Genomic DNA, 19,850 nt, shown 5'->3' with positions numbered 1-19,850 from the left:
CTCAATTTGTAAAATAATATGAATTTATTGGTAATATTGTAACATATAACCTGGTGCAATCAAAGAACAATATCTTCAGCTACATCATGATTACCGGTACTAAAATTTAACAGTGACTTTTGTTATAATTGTATGTAGCAATTTTGGCAATTTCTATCATGTCTTTTGATGGCTGCACTTCAGCTCGCAATTCAGTTTGACTTGAAGGTAGTTCGTTAGTGTGTCCATTTATAAATTAAAAAGCTCAATTGATAAAATTTTAAACTTTTAAACAAATTACATCACATGGGAAAAAAATGGTGTCTGTAAAAACGTCACGGATATCTACCTCATAACTATCATTTAATTGTATTTTTTTGTTACTGTCGCATTTTCTCCGATATGTTAGATGATAAATAATCAATCCAAAAAAAGAAAAGAAAAAAAAAAAAAAAAAACGTTTAAAAGGGTAAATATATGAAAAAGAAAATCTCGACCACTCCTTGATGTCTGTGATTTCTGCATCGCGACACTTGTGAAATTATCATGTTTCACCCATAAAATCCCCCAAAAATTCAGCTGTGGCCATTCACCGCTGTGTCTTGACACTCAGTGATACATGCGACATGGAGTTTTTGGATCGAAGCGACGTAAGTACGCGATAATATCTCATTAAAGTCATGGCGTCTGTAATTCTGCTCTCGCGTGCTCTCACCTCAAGATAGGGTTTTGCTGTTTAAAAAACTTTTTTTTTTTTAAATGCCCTCTTGTTCAAAAATTTTCTTCCTCCAGAAAATTGAGATTTTAAGCTTTCCAATGCTGTATCACACATGCATTTCGAACAATTTTGAAATTTGGCCATATTGGGTTTCTCAGAGCGGAAGTTCAAGTCACTTGAATGTGACACTCAGGTGACTTGAAGTTCCGCTCTCAAGCCCCCAATTTAGCCAACTTTCAAAATTGTCCGATAAACGATTTTAATCAAGTTTAATCGAAATTTTAATCGAGTTAATCACAGCTTAAAAATTAATTACCCTAATTTTCGCACTATAAGGCGCACCTGACTATAAGCCACCACCCACAAAAATTTGCATGAAAACGGCATTTGTTCATAGATAAGCCACACCGGACTATAAGCCGCAGCTGTCCGCACTGTATTATGGGATATTAACTCCAAAAGATATTAACCGGTAATACTTCATTTGACAGCAAAATCAAACAACTTTCATAAGACCAAATGAACCCCCATGAAGCTTCGAACCACTTGGTTGCAAAGCTTCATTTGGTCATCACTGCTCCCTTGGGCGAGACAGTCAACCTCTGCTAACACCTGCGGTCAACACTGTTGTTGTCCAACATGCCTCCGAGCATGCATTGCAGCGCGACAGATGCAAATAACTATCAAAATTCATGTTCTGTGCAAATTACTTCTTCAGTTACTGTTCCAGTTGTTTCATTATTGCTAGTTATGGTATTTGGTAACACTATATTTGACAGTGGCGCCATAAGACTGTCATTAGACAATTGTAATTATGATATGACACTGTCATGAGCATATAACAGACGTCATTTAGTGTTATCTGGCAAATTATCTCACTTTTGGATGTAAAAATTCAAGCTGGACATAAATGGAGTTAGTGACATCATTTGCCAGATGACACTTAATGACATAAGCATTCAGTAATGCCCAGTGTCATGTGACAATTATGATGGTCTTATGACACCGCTGTCAAATAAAGTGTTCCATTTTAACCGAAATAAATCAACAAAAAAGCCGCACTGGACTATAAGCCGCAGGACTCAAAATGAAGGAAAAAGTAGCTTCTTATAGTCTGACAATTACGGTCATCGTAATTAGTCATAATTCAAACTATCTCTAAAATATGCCATAGTTTTCTGTAAATTATTGTTGGAATGGAAAGATAAGACAAGACGGATATATACATTCAACATACAGTACACAAGTACTGTATTTGTTTATTATAACAATAAATCCACACGATAGCATTAGCATTATTAACATTCTTTCTGTTAAAGGGATCCACGGATAGAAAGACTTGTAATTCTTAAAGGCTAAATGTGTGTTTGTATATTGTGACTAAATATTGCCATCTAGTGTATTTGTTGAGCTCTCAGTAAATGATACTGTAGCGATTTAACTGTTCTGCCCAAATGCATGATTGGAAGTGGTGCAACCATGACTGTGTGTTGTGGCAGCAATTGATATATCTTCTCTGCGTTGGGAACAATATAGGGTGTTAAGAAAAAGATCAACTCCTGTTGTCCTTCACGCAGTTGCTTCCCACAATATTTGTAGTTGTTGTGGGAGAGATGCTAAGCTTTAACCAATTAAAAGCACGGCTCCAATGACTGCTTGTATCTACTCCACTCACTTGACGCTGCCTCTTAACTCTGTATATAAGTAAAACAGCGTGGTTACAGGTTGTTAATGGCAATGCGTGAGTGGGTCGTGCCGTGCATGCGTTAATTGCGTTAAATATCTTAACGTGATTAATTTAAAAAATTAATTACCGCCCGTTAATGCGATAAATTTGACAGCCCTAATATATACATGAACATAAATGCATGGTCCATGCAACGTTTTAATGCTTATTTATGAGGGAAATAAAACTATGAAACTCAAATGACTTTATCTTCCGTTTGACTTCATGTAAAAATGGATGTGGACCTCAACTTTCGCACTTTAAAATGAGACCAGCCAATGGCACATAGGTGACGTATTGACAGCGTGACGAGGCTTCAAATATGATACAGTGGGGCAAATAAGTATTTAGTCAACCACCAATTGTGCAACTTCTCCAACTTCAAAAGATTACAGAGGCCTGTAATTGTCAACATGGGTAGACCTCAACCATGAGAGACAGAATGTGGGGAAAAAAATCAGAAAATCACATTGTTTGATTTTTAAAGACTGTATTTCCAAATTAGAGTGGAAAATAAGTATTTGGTCACCTACAAACAAGCAAGATTTCTGGCTGTCAAAGAGGTCTAACTTCTTCTAACGAGATCTAACGAGGCTCCACTCGTTACCTGTATTAATGGCTTCTGTTTTAATTCATTATCGGTATAAAAGAAACCTGTCCAAAATCTCAGTCAGTCACACTCCAAACTCCACTATGGCCAAGACCAAAGAGCTGTCGAAGGACACCAGAGACAAAATTGTAGACCTGCACCAGGCTTGGAAGACTGAATCTGCAATAGGTAAAACGCTTTGTGTAAAGAAATTAACTGTGGGAGAAATTAGTAGAAAATGGAAGACATACAAGACCACTGATAATCTCCCTCGATCTGGGGCTCCATGCAAGATCTCACCCCGTGGCGTCAAAATAATAACAAGAAAGGTGAGCAAAAATTCCAGAACCACATGGGGGGACCTAGTAAATGACCTACAGAGAGCTGGGACCGCAGTAACAAAGGCTACTATCTGTAGCGCAATGCGCAGCCAGGGACTCAAATCCTGCACTGCCAGACATGTCTCCCTGCTGAAGAAAGTACATGTCCAGGTCCGTCTGCGGTTCGCTAGAGAGCATTTGGATGATCCAGAAGAGGACTTGGAGAATGTGTTGTGGTCAGATGAAACCAATAGAACTTTTTGGTAGAAACAGAGGTTCTCGTGTTTGGAAGAGAAAGAATACTGAATTGCATCCGAAGAACACCATACCCATTGTGAAGCAAGGGGGTGGAAACATCATGCTTTGGGGCGGTTTTTCTGCAAAGGGACCAGGACGACTGATCTGTGAAAAGGAAAGAATGAATGGGGCCATGTATTGAGAGATTTGAGTGAAAATCTCCTTCCATCAGCAAGGGCATTGAAGATGAGACGTGGCTGGGTCTTTCAGCATGACAATAATCCCAAACACACAGACAGGGCAACAAAGGAGTGGCTTCTTAAGAAGCATTTCAAGGTCCTGGAGTGGCGTAGCCAGTTTCCAGATCTCAACCCCATAGAAAATCTGTGGAGGGAGTTGAAAGTCCGTGTTGCTCAACGACAGCCCCAAAACATCACTGCTCTAGAGGAACTCTGTATGGAGGAATGGGCCAAAACACCAGCAACAGTGTGTGAAAAGCTTGTGAAGAGTTACGGAAAACGTTTGGCCTCCGTTATTGCAAACAAAGGGTACGTAACAAATTATTGGGATGAACTTTTGGTATTGACCAAATACTTATTTTCCGCCATGATTTGCAAATAAATTCTTTAAAAATCAAACAATGTGATTTTCTGTTTTTTTTTTTTTTTCACATTCTGTCTCTCATGGTTGAGGTTTACCCATGTTGACAATTACAGGCCTCTCTAATATTTTCAAGTGGGAGAACTTGCGTAATATGATATGCGTAAACGTGTTTAACATTTAACAGGTTCTATGCCACACATAAAAATAGATTGTGTCAAAGTGTTTTTCATACGTCTTAATGTTAACTGTTTGACTGTTTTCCTCATCAGGATCTTACCACCATTCACCCCACTGGACCCACTGCCCCGTTGGCGACCGGCACAGTTTCCGTGACAACCACATCACCCGCTACGGATCTGGCGAAGCCCTCCGCCGCCATAGAGGTTGAAATGAAGAAAGAGTTTAGCGATACGGGCGTCAAGAAGGAAGGAGATCAAGATGTCATGGAGATTAGAGGTAAAACTACATTACTCATGATTCTCAATGCCTCAGCGCACGACAGTATGTCAGGATTAAGTTGGTGGTGATGGACTGTCAAATTGCAAATTTTCCTTCATGTCTAGAAAAAGTAGATGACAACATTGGTCAATTCAAGGAGGAAAGTGTCAAACTTGAGGAAGAAATGGTGGGAGAGGAGGAGGAAAATGAAAGTGAGCAGAAGATGAATGAAAGCAAGGATGAGAAACGAGGAGAGATGGAGAAAGATGAAGAGGTGAGGCTAGTTGAACTTTGCTGTTTTATTATTAATATTTTGGTAATATTTTGTTTCCTTCACTGAACCGTTTCAAAAAATCAAATGAAATGCAATAAAATGTTTTCTCTTCCTCATCACAGGTTCCTCCTCTGCTGCCATCTTTGGGTTTGGACCCGCCTCCTCCTCCACCCGCTGAAAGAGAGCCAGCATCATCCTCTAAGAGGATAAAGTTCCGACCCCCGCCGCTCAAAAAGACGCCCGATTCTCACGACAAGTGAGTGTGAACAGAAGTCAGAGCCCATTCAGGAACCTTGCTCACTCACTCACTTATTCCGTCCAGGCTTTTGTCGGAAACTTACTTCGAGGAGCGTTTTGCCGAGCTTCCCGAGTTCAACCCGGCAGAGGTGCTCCCCTCGCCTACCCTGCAGAGCCTGGCCACGTCCCCTCGAGCCATCCTGGGCAGCTACCGAAAGAAGAGGCGCAACTCCACAGGTAACGTAAACATACTTGTGTAGAAATACCAGTAGATGATTAGATATTTTGCACTTTTTGCATCTTCTTGTCACTTCCTGTTGATTTTGAAGCACTCATCCTCCTTCATTTCTTCAGAGCTTTTAATACATTCCCTAAACACCCCCCCATCAGACGCAAATTTAAATAAAAATGATGTCAATCATTTGTGCTAAATTTATGCTGAAAGTTTTGTTTGTGCTGCTATCGTTTTTGAGATATTTACAATTCTTTTATAGGTCAATCTGAGGTCAACCAGCCCCCCAATCTGATTAAAAATGGTGTCAATGGTTTATGCTTCATTCGTTTTTGAGATATTAATTAGCGGTGTGCCATCTTAGGGACTCCACGATTCGATTACGATTCAGGGTGCTACAATTCGATTATTGAACGATGATCACGGTATTGACGATGATCACGATTATCACGATTATCGATGCATCATACATTACTAATTAATAAAGTAGCCAAACAAATGTATGTCCATTATTTATTTAAAATATCCTAATGATTCAACATGAATGATGGAAACATACCTATACAAAAAAAGCTGCCCTTAAACTGCTTTGTTTTTTTTTGTTTGTTTTTTTTTAACAAGAAAGTGCAAAAATATTAACCATTTTAAAGGCAGTACTAATTTCTCAACATGGCTATACAACACACAGCTGACCTTGAGATGCTCTTTTTCACAACAAGGTGCAAAAAATAGCTGTTTCAAAGGCAGTACCTATTTCTCTCAACAATACAATAAAATTTACACCGGTGGAATGAATTCCACATTTTCTGGAAACAAAGTGTCTTTATTCATAAGAATTCTTTTAAGCAATATACTTTGTTTTCACAGATTTTTGTACTATTTCGCATGTTTGTGGTGTTACCGCTGTACTTAATTCTGGTTTTAAACATTCTGCATCTGGAAATAATGTTTGTACACCACCAAACAACACACAACTTGACATTGAAATACATGTTAGCAAAGTTGTAGTAACATCTCAAAACAACAACAATAAAAGCTAAACAGTACAAGAGGGTTCTCTGATAGACTGACACGGGACTTGGCAAAACACTAGGGACTTTTTCCAATTAACATGACTTGAACCTACTGCTGGACAACTGAAAGACAAGGAGCAACGAACTATCTCTCTTCCCCTCTCGTTCTAAAAAATAACTTGTGCACAGAAGAGGACCCAAAGCACGACCGCCAGGTCCCTGCCTGTCTCATACACAAATTTATTTTCGAGTCTTTTGAAAAGGAGTAAATCTCTTTTGCTTTAGTTACATCCCAAACATCTGAATAATGTTTTCGTATTACAAAATAACATAAACAACAAGACTAATCGAGCTTTTGATAGCAAAGTAACAAATTATTTACACATAACTAACTGAGAGATGACGCTGTTGTGGCCGCGACAGCCGGGGTAAACTTATCCCTCATCGCCGCCTGTCTCATAAAGATGGATTTTTTTTAGTCTTTCTTTTGTGGTGACCACTGCCTCGTGGCAGAGTTCGCCTGGGGAACTTGTGTTCCTGGGGGGGAACTGGTTTGGCCGTGCGCATTTCCGTGCGGGACACTGAAGGGTGCGGGGGACGCGAGAGGCCGAGCACGGCGGCACGGGCTCTGCTCGGCGAGCAGCACAGACTCAACGGCATCGTCTGCTGCACTGGTGGTCCCGGTCGTTCTGCTCGGTCGTCCGCCGCCTGGCATCCTGGACGTCCATTCGGTCGTCTTCCACCGGCGCCCCGACCGTGCGGCCCGGCCGTTCGTTCCATTGGATCGGGTTGCGGGTCTTACCAAATGCACTACTGCTCTCCAGTGGCCAGTTTTATTGCTTTAAAATGGTGCTTTGTAGCTAAGTTGAATTAGAACCCAGAGATTTCTCTTGTGAAAAAAAAACGTAAAAGATGTATTGGGACACTGAAAAAATTAAAAATAGAACATATTTATACGTTTTTGGGAGCAAATGAGTTCATCATATATTTCAGAACTTGTGCAACACAACACGCATACTGTCCGCCACAGTTGATGCCAAAAACAACAGGACATTAAAAGTGAACGTAAAATCTCTACCGCACGTTCCTGTCTCACTGTCACGTCGTTACATTATTACAGGAATAATTACTATATTTTTATTCCGATTTTTATTTATAATTTATTTGTTTTGCCATGTGTAATTGCCATTTGTAATGGGTTAACCACTTGAAATGACTATCTCCATATGTCGAAAACGATAGCAGCACAAACCAGCAACAAATGAAGCATAAACAAACATTTTTAGCCCTTTTTAATCAAAAGGGGGGGCTGGTTGACCTCAGATTGACCTACAAAAGAATTGGAAATATCTCAAAAGCGATAGCAGCACAAACGAAACTTTTTACAACACAAACAAGCACATACATAGCACAAACGATTGACATCATTTTTATACAAATTTGAATCTAATGGGGGGACAACTTCACGGAGGTTCCCTAAACTCCTCACATCTGCACATTCCATTAATCAATTGTTAAATGCATGGAGACATTTTACAAATGTACTTCCATCATTTCAATTCTAACATTCAACATTTTCAACTTTCCTCCTCTGTCGGTCCATGAAGAGCTGGAGCCGGCAACGGAAGACCCCAGCTCACCGAGGAGGAAGACCCGCCGCCTCTCCAGCTGCAGCTCGGAGCCCAATACGCCGAAAAGCGCCGCCAAGTGCGAGGGTGACATCTTTACATTCGACAGAGCAGGTAGGACCGCCGCAATGTGCGACTGATAACAGAAGTCATCCGTTTTGTATCCTCATGCTCTTCGTTATCCCGGCAGGTACAGAGGGAGAGGATCTCCTCGGAGACCTGGACCGGGTGCCCTTCTCGTCGCTGCGTAGAACTCTGGACCAGCGGCGTGCGCTCGTCATGCAGCTCTTTCAGGAACATGGCTTCTTCCCTTCAGGTGAGCCAATACAGAATAAATTGTAGACCACACGGGTCAAACTCAAGGCCTGGGGTGCAATCTGGCCCGCTACATCATTTTGCACTTGCATTTTTTTAGGGCTGTCAAACGATTAAAATTTTTAATCGAGTTAATTACAACTTAAAAATTAATTAATCGTAATTAATCGCAACTCAAACCATCTATAAAATATGGCATATTTTTCTGTAAATTATTGTTGGAATGGAAAGATAAGACACAAGACGGATATATACATTCAACATACAGTACATAAGTACTGTATTTGTTTATTATAACAATAAATCAACAAGATGGCATTAACAGTATTAACATTCTCTTAAAGCGATCCATGGATAGAAAGACTTCTTCTTCTTAAAAGATAAATGTTAGTACAAGTTATAGAAATTTTATATTAAAACCCCTCTTGATGTTTTCGTTTTATTAAAATTTGTAAAATTTTCAATCAAAACATAAACTAGTAGCTCGCCATTGTTGATGTCAATAATTACACCATGCTCACTCATTGTGCTTAAACCCATAAAATCATTTGGACCCAAGCGCCAGCAGAGGGCGTCAAACACCAAAAAATAAGTAACAAGCGGACATTACACTGCTGTCATTTTAATCTGTTTGAGCGGGGCATGTGCATTAATTGCGTCAAATATTTTAACGTGATTAATTTTAAAAAATAACGCCCGTTAACGCGATAATTTAGACAGCCCCTAATTTTTTTTTTACCTGTTCGGTTCATCTGCTTAGACACAGAGAACGGTAAATCTGAATGTCTTTAAAAGCTGAAACAGTTTTAATGTACCACTTGGGAGTTTGGTTTACTCCCATTGTGGTTGGTTATTTTGTGTTGTTTACTGAAAAAAATCAGCTGGACGGAAAAGGGTTTAGGGGGACCGAGAGAAAGAAAAAAACGACATAAAAGTCATACAAAAACATGATTGAATACCGTCATTTTCTGACTATAAGGCGCACCTGACTTTAAGCAGCCACCCACCATATTTGACAAGAAAAATGTTGCACCAGACTATAAGATGCAGCTGTCCTCGCTGTATTATGGAATATTTCCACCAAAAGATATTACTCGGTAACATTTTATTTGAAAGCGATGTCATAGGACCTTCATAATTTTCTAACTATAAGGCGCATCTGACTATAAGCCGCCACTCACCAAATTTGACACGAAAATTTCAATTGGTCATACATAAGCTGCACTGGACTTTAAACCGCACCTGTCCTCACTGAATTATGGGATATTTACACCAAAAGATATTAACCGGTAAACCTTTATTTGACAGCGGCATCATAAGACTGTCTCAGAACAATGAACCGCCGTGAAGTTTTGAAACAATTGGCTGCAAAGCTTCATTGCTTTAAGAAGCTTCAATTGGCCATCACCTTTCCCTTAGGGGAGACAGTCAACCTCTGCTGCCACCTGTTGTCAATACTGTTGTCCTCCAGCATGCATTGCAGTGCTACAGATGTAAATAACAATCAAAATTCATGTTCTGTGGTAATTATTTCTTCAGTTACTGTTTCACTTATTTCATTAATTGCTAGCTATGGTATTTGGTAACACTTTATTTAACACTAGCACCATAAAACTGTGATAAGACCATCATAATTATGACATAACACTGCCATGAGCATTAATGAATGCTCATGACAAATGTCATTTGGTGTCATTTGGCAAATTATCTCACTTTCGAATGGATGTTAAAGATCCTAGCTGGACATAAATGGAGTTAGTGAAATAATTTTCCGGAGCAGCATGATAGTGTCATGTCATAATTATGACGGTCTTATGGCAGTCATATGACGGTGTCGTCAAATAAAGTGTTACCTATTAACCCAAATAAATCAATAAATAAGACGGACAGGACAATAAGCCGCAGGATTCAAAATGAGGGAGAAAAAGTAGCGGTTTATAGTCTGAAAATTACGGTACTCGTTTTCCTCTTCAAAAAAATAAAACGTAATAATACATTTAAAAAATGACAGAATGATTTTTTTTTTTTTTTTTTTTTTTAATAATAAGTAATCCTAAATAATCCTTTTTAAAAATAATAAAAACAATGTTTGTGAAATAAAAGTACATTTTAAATATTTAAATAAAGACAAAAAAACAAAAATATTTGTCGTATTTTCCTTTTATTAAAAAAAAAGCAAAGTGTTTAAAAAAAAAGAGAGAATATATGGGTTTTTTTCTTCTTCTCTCAATTTAAAAAACTTAAAAGAAATGAGAAAATATTTTCTATTTGTGCATCCGGTGCGGCTCTTTTTTTTGAGTTGAACGGCCCCAAAATAAGATAGGTCAACATTGTCTTGAAACGATACATGGATATACAGTGGTACTTCTTTTTGTGAAATTAATTGTTTCTGGAAGCAGTTTCATAACTTGAAAATACTCAAGTACAGACGCGTTTTTCATGTAAATGCCCTAATCCGTTCCAAGCCCCCTAAAAGTCAGACATAAATCTCTTATAATGCATGAAAATGCATCAAAACATGTAACAGATACATGTTACAATTAGATGATTGCACAATAAACATAAAATCTGAGTTGTGCATAGTGTAAAAAACCAAGCATAGAGTAAATAATAAAAGTTAATACACTCATGAATGCTAATGAATGAAGAGGACACTGGGATACACACATACACATACAGTAGAGGTCCCCTTTAACTAATTGGATGTCAGGAATGCTAGGCAAGAGCTAATGGCAGAGCAGCTATAAGGCGGAAAACACAGACAAGACTGAAAAAGCCATTTCTGGTCTTGCACTCCTCTTTAAAAGAAATTTCTTGAACAATATATCTATATGCTGCCATAGCAGATTCATGGCGCATTAAGCCCCCGAACTATTTTTAATGTGTCCGTTTTACCCTGGAAACCCCCGTTTACAGACGTCGCACAACCGCTTTTGTTTCAACCCAGCCATAAATCGAAGGTAATTAATGATATTTATTATTCAAAATGTCTGTCATTTTTAGCTTAGAATCATTAATTGATGTATAATATTTTGTTCCAAAAAAAAAACGACTTTAAAAAATTATTCACTCGCTTATTTTAAACTTTTAAACAAGTTACGTCACAATGGAAAAAAATGGTGTCTAAAAAAGTCACGGATATCTACCACATTACTATCGCTTAAATGTATTGTTTTTGTTACTGTCGCATTTTCTCCGATATGTTAGATGATAAATAATCGATCCAAAAAATAGAAAAATTGAAAAACAAAAACGTTTAAAAGGGTAAATATATGAAAAAGAAAATCTCGACCACTCCTTGATGTCTGCGATTTCTGCATCACGACCCTTGTTATATTACCATGTTTCACCCATAAAATCCCCCCAGAATCCAGCTGTGGCCATTCACAGCTACAGTGTGGCAAATATGTATTTAATCAACCACCAATTGTGTAAGTTTTCATACTTGAAAAGATTAGAGAGGCCTGTACAATAATTGTCAACATGGGTAAACCTCAACCATGAGAGACAGAATGTAAAAAAAAAACTGAAAATCACATTGTTTGATTTTTAAAGAATTTGTTTCCGAATTAGAGTGGAAAATAAGTATTTGGTCACCTACAAACAAGCAAGATTTCTGGCTGTCAAAGAGGTCTTTCATCTAACAAGGTCTAACAAGGTCTAACGAGACTCCACTCGTTACCTGTAATAATTGCACCTGTTTTAACTCATTATCGATATAAAAGACACCTGTCCACAATCTCAGTCAGTCACACTCCAAACTCCATTATGGCCAAGACCAAAGAGCTGTCGAAAGACACCAGAGACAAAATCGTAGCCCTGCACCAGGCTGGGAAGACTGAATCTGCAATAGGTAAAACGCTTGGTGTAAAGACATTAACTGTGGGAGCAATTATTAGAAAATGGAAGACATACAAGACCACTAATAATCTCCCTCGATCTGGGGCTCCATGCAAGATCTCACCCCGTGGCGTCAAAATGATAACAAGAACAGTGAGCAAAAATCCCAGAACCACACGGGGGGACCTATTGAATGACCTACAGAGAGCTGGGACCACAGTAACAAATGCCACTATCAGTAACACAATGTGCCGCCAGGGACACAAATCCTGCACTGCCAGACGTGCCCCCCTGCTCAAGAAAGTACACGTCCAGGCCCGTCTGCGGTTCGCTAGAGAGCATTTGGATGATCCAGAAGAGGACTGGGAGAATGTGTTATGGTCAGATGAAACCAAAATGGATTTTTTTGGTAGAAATGCAGTTTCTCGTGTTTGGAGGAGAAAGAATTCTTAATTGCACCATACCCACTGTGAAGCATGGGGGTTTAAACATCATGCTTTGGGGCAGTTTTTCTGCAAAGGGACTAGAACGACTGATCTGTGTAAAGGAAAGAATGAATGGGGCCATGTATCGAGAGATTTTGAGTGAAAATCTCCTTCCATTAGCAAGGGCATTGAAGATGAGACGTGGCTGGGTCTTTCAGCATGACAATGATCCCAAACACACAGCCAGGGCAACAAAGGAGTGGCTTCGTAAGAAGCATTTCAAGGTCCTGGAGTGGCCTAGCCAATCTCCAGATCTCAACCCCATAGAAAATCTGTGGAGGGAGTTGAAAGTCTGTGTTGCCCAACGACAGCCCCAAAACATCACTGCTCTAGAGGAGATATGCATGGAGGAATGGGCCAAAATAACAGCAACAGTGTGTGAAAAGCTTGTGAAGAGTTACAGAAAATGTTTGGCCTCCGTTATTGCTAACAAAGGGCACATAACAAAGTATTGAGATGAACTTTTGGTATTGATCAAATACTTATTTTCCACCATGATTTGCAAATAAATTCTTGAAAAAACAAACAATGTGATTTTCTGTTTTTTTTTTCCCCCACATTCTGTCTCTCATGGTTAAGGTTTACCCATGGTGACCATTACAGGCCTCTCTAATATTTTCAAATGGGAGAACTTGCACAATTAGTGGTTGACTAAATACTTATTAGCCCCACTGTATGTCTTGACACTAAGTGATGCATGCCACATAGAGTTTTTGGACCGAAACAAGGTATGCATGCTCTCACCTCCAGATAGGGTTTCGCCGTTTAAATTTTTTTATTTTATTTTATTTTTTTTTAATGCCTTCCTGTTCACAATTTTTCTTCCCCCAGAAAATTGATATTTTAAGCTTTCCATGATGTATCACATATGCATATAGGACAATTTTGAGTTTGGCCAAATTGGGAGTCTCATAGCGGAACTTCAAGTCACCTGAGTGTTTTCCGCCATATGTTACATTCAATAAAGTCTGAGAGCTGTGAGTACCAGCCATACTGTATTTTTGCCTTTCGTATCCTGAAATGTCTATCGTAACAAGAGGCAATACTTTCCTGTTGAGCTGTGTCTTAACTTGAAAATTCTGTATGTAGAGACGTTTCTTGGTAGAGATACCACTGTACTATAATTGTCAATTCATTTGCTCATTGATTAGTTGTCCATTAGTCAATTAATTTTGCCATCTGCGATGATTTTGACACCTTTGCTTACTTTTTATCTCTATTCACTTCTTCCCTCCATGCAGCTCAGGCCACGGCGGCCTTCCAAACCCGCTACTCCGACACCTTCCCCACCAAGGTGTGCTTGCAGCTGAAGATCCGCGAAGTTCGGCAGAAAATCATGCAGGCCGCCACTCCGGGAACCCTGGAGGGCGGCGGCTTCCCGGGCGAGGCCGGCAGTCCCGCCCCCGCTCAAAACTCCGCCTTCAACCACTCGCTGCGAGAGGACGGCGGAGGCGGATCGGAACAGCCCGATGAAAAAAAACGCAACCCCGAGGAGCCCAAAAACGAAGGTTTCTAAGAAGTGAAGAAGTTCCGAAGCAGGCGCTTACTCTTAATCTGACCTGGGTGGGAAAATAGTGGAATGTGTAGTCTCTTAATACTGACTGGAGGAAAGAGAATGTCTTTTTTTTCTGCCCAGGTCCACCCTCAGCACATTTGTACAGTAGTTTGTAGTTGGGACACAAACTCTGTGGTACACACGCAAATTCCCATATATGCATACATATACAGTTGACACATACGCGTGCCATGGTGCAGATGTAATCTCCAGCGTAATGCTGACACACACTTAGCAAATCAGACTGTTACTCACACACATATTTAAACAAAAAAAAAAAGAAGCACTTTGTCACTTGTCATTGTGCAGATGCAGTTCAGCTGTTGCCAGCCAGCCCTCAGTTGCCATTGACTTGACCTCGCCGTCCGTCCACTCCTCAGCACGGTGGCTTTCGGACGTAAAAACCACAACCCCGACGACCTCCACTGATATTCCACAGCCCCTCAATGCTGCACACACACACGCATATACAAACCCACACTCAGTCAGCACGACGTAATCCACCCCCGATGACCAAGCCATGGGCCCCTCCTGCACAGTTCAGTTGGCGATTGTAAGGAAAAAGTGAGAGATCTCTCCGCGATTCCGTTGTGACCAATCTTTGCACCTTCTGCCGTTGAACCCCCCCCAAACCGAGAACTCCGTCTGCGTCTGTCCGGAGCAGGCGATTTGACACAAACCGAGCTGGATCGAAACGCCCAAAAAGTTCATATGCAAAGCAGCAAGATGTCAGGCTCAAGGAAAAAAAAAAAGAACCACGCTTCTTGTCGGAATCTCCCCCGTCGCTTTCGTTTATCGTGGAAATGAGCAGTTTTTCAGTGGCCTGTTTTTTCTCTCGTGGCTTGTGTTTCTTCTCCGGCATCAAGTCAAGAAAATCACAAAAGACTTTGGACTTAGGGGAGGGGGATCTTATCGATTCCCGGAGCCCGATCTTGATTTTAATTGTACTAACGGGGGAGGGGAGGCGCGTTCAGCCCCTTCCCTCGTCTCGTCTCTTTGTAAAAATGTCGAAATCAGGTGTTTGCACAATCCGTGCGGCCCGTCTCGCGGGAGAGCGTCGCAAGTTAAATCAGGAAAGTATTGTTTTTAGAGATTGTTTTAGTAGAGCAGACAATAACCTTGTTCCACGTGTTATCAATCACTTTTGACCCCGCCTCCTTCCCTCGCTGTACCTCTCTTAAGCGTTGGTAGAAAGTGCCCTTAAGCACTGGTCCCGGGTCAAGCGCTATGTAGCTCAGGATGGTTCTGGTTAGGGTTTAGTTCAGGGAAAGCAGATCCTAGACCAGCCCTGGAGGGCAGTCTCTGAAGCCCTCCCCTCTTCCCTCTCTTCTTGACACTTTATCCTTTCCCATCAAATGGTGCAATAGGACATTTCATTTTATTTTATTTTTTCGGGGAATTCGGGGAGGGTTTTTTTTTTTTCGATGTGGGGTGGGGGGGAAGGCTCGGTGCCATAGAGAATGAAAAGCAGTGCAGGCAAGTGAGTGAGCGGAATGTGATGCCGTAGCTGACAGAGCAGTATTAGGGCCAAGCGGAGAAAAAATGAGATGACGAGCGTAAAGATGTGTTTTTAAAGTGCACAAAAAAATTAATAAATAAATTAGATGACAAGGGTAAAAATGTATTTTTAAGAGAAATATAGTAATCTTATGAGAGTCAAGTTTAGTACTGCAGCTATCGATTAATTTAGTAGTCGATTAAACTAGTTAGTTTGAATAATCAAGTAATCGGGTTAGGAACATTTAATGCTTTGTAGAATAAATTTTTGGGGTTGTAAAACAAAGGCTTGCTAAGATTGCACTTTCAAAAGAGCATTAAATGCGAATACAAAATTAAAATTCCCGAGTGTTTCTTCGAACTATGCAGTGATGCACTTTAATTTAAAAGTCAATTAAAACTGTAAAACTTTAGTAAAAAAGGACAATAAACAGATGAGGATTTAAGTACAACTAAATAACAATTGGCTAACTTGCAGAGCAAAAGTCCGCTAGCTTAAATGCTAACTTTTTTTCCCGCAAATACTCTTAACAAATCGTTCAAACACGTCTCCCCATAAAATAAAAAAAAAACGGCTAAATATACCGATAAACTAAATTACAAATGCATAAAAAACATTGCATATGTTGGTCTTAACAGGGAGCTTGTGTCATAATCACTGTTGCCACTAGAGGGCAGTGTATCCAACCAAATCATTAAAACTAAATTTGCGCACCAGATAGTTTCTAGTGTCCACCACATATCTGGTGCGCGCCAGATTGTCTCTCATGCGCACCAGATAGTTTCCAGTGTGCGCCATATATTTTCTAGTTGTCTCTCGTGTGCACCAGATAGTTTCTAGTACGCACCACATACTATCCAGTGCGCACCAGATGGTTTCTAGTATGCACTACATACCATGTAGTGCATGCGTACTTTTGCACACTAGATGGTTTCTAGTACACACCACATACTGTCTGGAGCGCACCAGATTGTTTCGCGTGCACACCAGATTGTTTCGCGTGCACACCAGATTGTTTCTAGTTGTTTCCCGTGCGCACCAGATAGTTTGTAGTGCGCACCACATACTATCTCGTGCGCACTAGATGGTTTCTAGTACGAACCACATACTATCTGGAGCACGCCAGTTTGTCTCATGCGCACCAGATTGTTTCTCGTACGCACCAGATTGTTTCTAGTTGTTTCTCGTGTGCACTAGATAGTTTTTAGTGTGCACCACATACTATCTGGTGCGCACCAGGTGGTTACTAGTACGCACTACGTACTATCTTGTGCGCACTAGATGGTTCCTAGTACGCACCACATACAGTCTGGAGCGTGCCAGATTGTTTCTTATGCTCACCAGATACTTTCTATTTTTTCTCATGCACACCAGATAGTTTCTAGTGCGCACCACATACTATCTTGTGCGCACTAAATGGTTTCTAATACGCACCACATACTGTCTGGAGCGCGCCAGATTGTTTCTTGTGCACACCAAATACTATCTGGTGCGCAATAGATGGTTTCTAGTACGCACTACGTACTATCTTGTGCGCACTAGATTGTTTCTAGTACGCACCACATACAGTCTGGAGCGTACCAGATTGTTTCTTATGCTCACCAGATACTTTCTATTTTTTCTCGTGCACACCAGATAGTTTCTAGTGCGCACCACGTACTATCTTGTGCACACTAAATGGTTTCTTATACGCACCACATACTGTCTGGAGCGCGCCAGATTGTTTCTTGTGCACACCAAATACTATCTGGTGCGCACTAGATGGTTTCTAGTACGCACTACGTACTATCTTGTGCGCACTAGATTGTTTCTAGTACGCACCACATACAGTCTGAAGCGTGCCAGATTGTTTCTTATGCTCACCAGATACTTTCTATTTTTTCTCGTGCACACCAGATAGTTTCTAGTGCGCACCACGTACTATCTTGTACGCACTAAATGGTTTCTAATACGCACCACATACTGTCTGGAGCGCGCCAGATTGTTTCTTGTGCACACCAAATACTATCTGGTGCGCACTAGATGGTTTCTAGTACGCACTACGTACTATCTTGTGCGCACTAGATTGTTTCTAGTACGCACCACATACAGTCTGGAGCGTGCCAGATTGTTTCTTATGCTCACCAGATACTTTCTATTTTTTCTCGTGCACACCAGATAGTTTCTAGTGCGCACCACGTACTATCTTGTGCGCACTAAATGGTTTCTAATACGCACCACATACTGTCTGGAGCGCGCCAGATTGTTTCTTGTGCACACCAAATACTATCTGGTGCGCACTAGATGGTTTCTAGTACGCACTACGTACTATCTTGTGCGCACTAGATTGTTTCTAGTATGCACCACATACAGTCTGGAGCGTGCCAGATTGTTTCTTATGCTCACCAGATACTTTCTATTTCTTCTCGTGCACACCAGATAATTTCTAGTGCGCACCACGTACTTTCTTGTGCGCACTAAATGGTTTCTAATACGCACCACATACTGTCTGGAGCGCGCCAGATTGTTTCTTGTGCACACCAAATACTATCTGGTGCGCACTAGATGGTTTCTAGTACGCACTACGTACTATCTTGTGCGCACTAGATTGTTTCTAGTATGCACCACATACAGTCTGGAGCGTGCCAGATTGTTTCTTATGCTCACCAGATACTTTCTATTTCTTCTCGTGCACACCAGATAATTTCTAGTGCGCACCACGTACTTTCTTGTGCGCACTAAATGGTTTCTAATACGCACCACATACTGTCTGGAGCGCGCTAGATTGTTTCTTGTGCACACCAAATACTATCTGGTGCGCACTAGATGGTTTCTAGTATGCACCACATACTGTCTGGAGCGCGCCAGATTGTTCCTGGTGCACACCAGATAGTTTCTAGCTGTTTCCCGTGCGCACCAGATAGTATACGGTGCGCACAACATACTATCTAGTGCGCACGAGATGGCATGAACCACATACTGTCTGGAGCGCGCCAGATTGTTTCTCCTGCGCACCAGATAGTTTCGAGTGCGCACCAGATAGTTTCTCGTTGTTTCTCGTGTGCACCAGATAGTTTCCAGTACGCACCACATACTATCTGGTGCGCACCAGATGGTTTCTAGTATGCACTACATACTATCTGGTGTTCCCCAGATTGTTTCTTGTGTGCACCAGATAGTTCTAGTGCACACCACATACTATCGGGTGTGCAACAGATGGTTTCTAGTACGCACTAGATGGTTTCTAGAACGCAACACATACTGCCTGGAGCGTGCCAGATTGTTTCTCGTGCGCACCAAATACTATCTGGTGCACACGAGATGGTTTCCAGTACGCACCACATACTGTCTGGAGCGCGCCAGATTGTTTCTGGTGCGCACCAGATAGTTTCTAGTTGTTTCCCATGCTCACCAGATACTATGTGGTGCGCACAACATACTATCTATCTAGTGCACACTAGATGGTTTTTAGTACGAACCACATACTGTCTGGAGCACACCAGATTGTTTCTCGTACGCACCAGATAGTTTCTAGTGCACACCAGATAGTTTCTAGTTGTTTCTCGTGTGCAACAGATAACCTCTAGTGCGCACTACATACTATCTGGTGTGCCCCAGATTGTTTCTCGTGTGCACCAGATAGTTTCTAGTGCACACCACATACTATCTGGTGCGCACCAGTTCTGTTGATGTCCCTTAGGGTCCCCGGACTATGTTCATTTTTAATCCTCAAAAATGACTTTTTTTCATTACAAAAAAAAATTATTTTCATACTACATCGTCTTTCCTTCAACAATGTGATCTTTGAAAAAGTACTACTTCATTTCAGTGACATTACAGCACTTTTAATCTGGTAAAAGTCCAACTTTACTCTCATAAGATAATTTTTTTTTTCTTGGAAAGGTATTTATCCAGCAGTAGTCGAATATACTTACTTTTGAGTGTGGCCCTAATACTTCTTTGTATTTGTTTTAGCTAGGGTTTAAAAAAAAAAAAAAAAAAAAATGGCGCGATTGTTGTTGTTGTCGAAGAGATTAGCGTGTACTAAAAGTAAAAAAAAAAAAATTTGAATAGCACTTTGTGGCTCTTGGCTTCCTTTGCTGAAGAGTTTGGAGGGGTAGTGATTGTTATTATGGGTATTGCTTTTATTTCTCTGTAAACTGTTGGATGTGTGAAAAAAACAA

At 40.6% G+C, this 19,850-nt stretch overlaps 1 protein-coding gene across 2 annotated transcripts in view; it reads left to right on the top strand.

Annotated features, from left to right (window-relative positions):
* cica (capicua transcriptional repressor a) overlaps positions 1-19,850 on the top strand; it is a 112,552-nt gene extending 92,702 nt beyond the window's left edge. For both annotated transcript variants that reach the window (XM_057827348.1, XM_057827349.1), the window contains exons 16-22: positions 4,442-4,628; positions 4,736-4,884; positions 5,007-5,140; positions 5,207-5,358; positions 7,974-8,108; positions 8,185-8,310; positions 13,876-19,850. In XM_057827348.1, the coding sequence (XP_057683331.1) occupies positions 4,442-4,628; positions 4,736-4,884; positions 5,007-5,140; positions 5,207-5,358; positions 7,974-8,108; positions 8,185-8,310; positions 13,876-14,150 (1,158 nt within the window). In that variant the 3' untranslated portion in view covers positions 14,151-19,850. The remainder of the gene's footprint in view (positions 1-4,441; positions 4,629-4,735; positions 4,885-5,006; positions 5,141-5,206; positions 5,359-7,973; positions 8,109-8,184; positions 8,311-13,875) is intronic.

This window comes from Corythoichthys intestinalis, chromosome 22 (assembly GCF_030265065.1).
Source record: "Corythoichthys intestinalis isolate RoL2023-P3 chromosome 22, ASM3026506v1, whole genome shotgun sequence".
NCBI classification, from domain to species: domain Eukaryota; kingdom Metazoa; phylum Chordata; class Actinopteri; order Syngnathiformes; family Syngnathidae; genus Corythoichthys; species Corythoichthys intestinalis.
The sequence above is the reverse complement of the archived record's forward strand: the minus strand, read 5'-3'. Positions and strand labels throughout refer to the sequence as shown.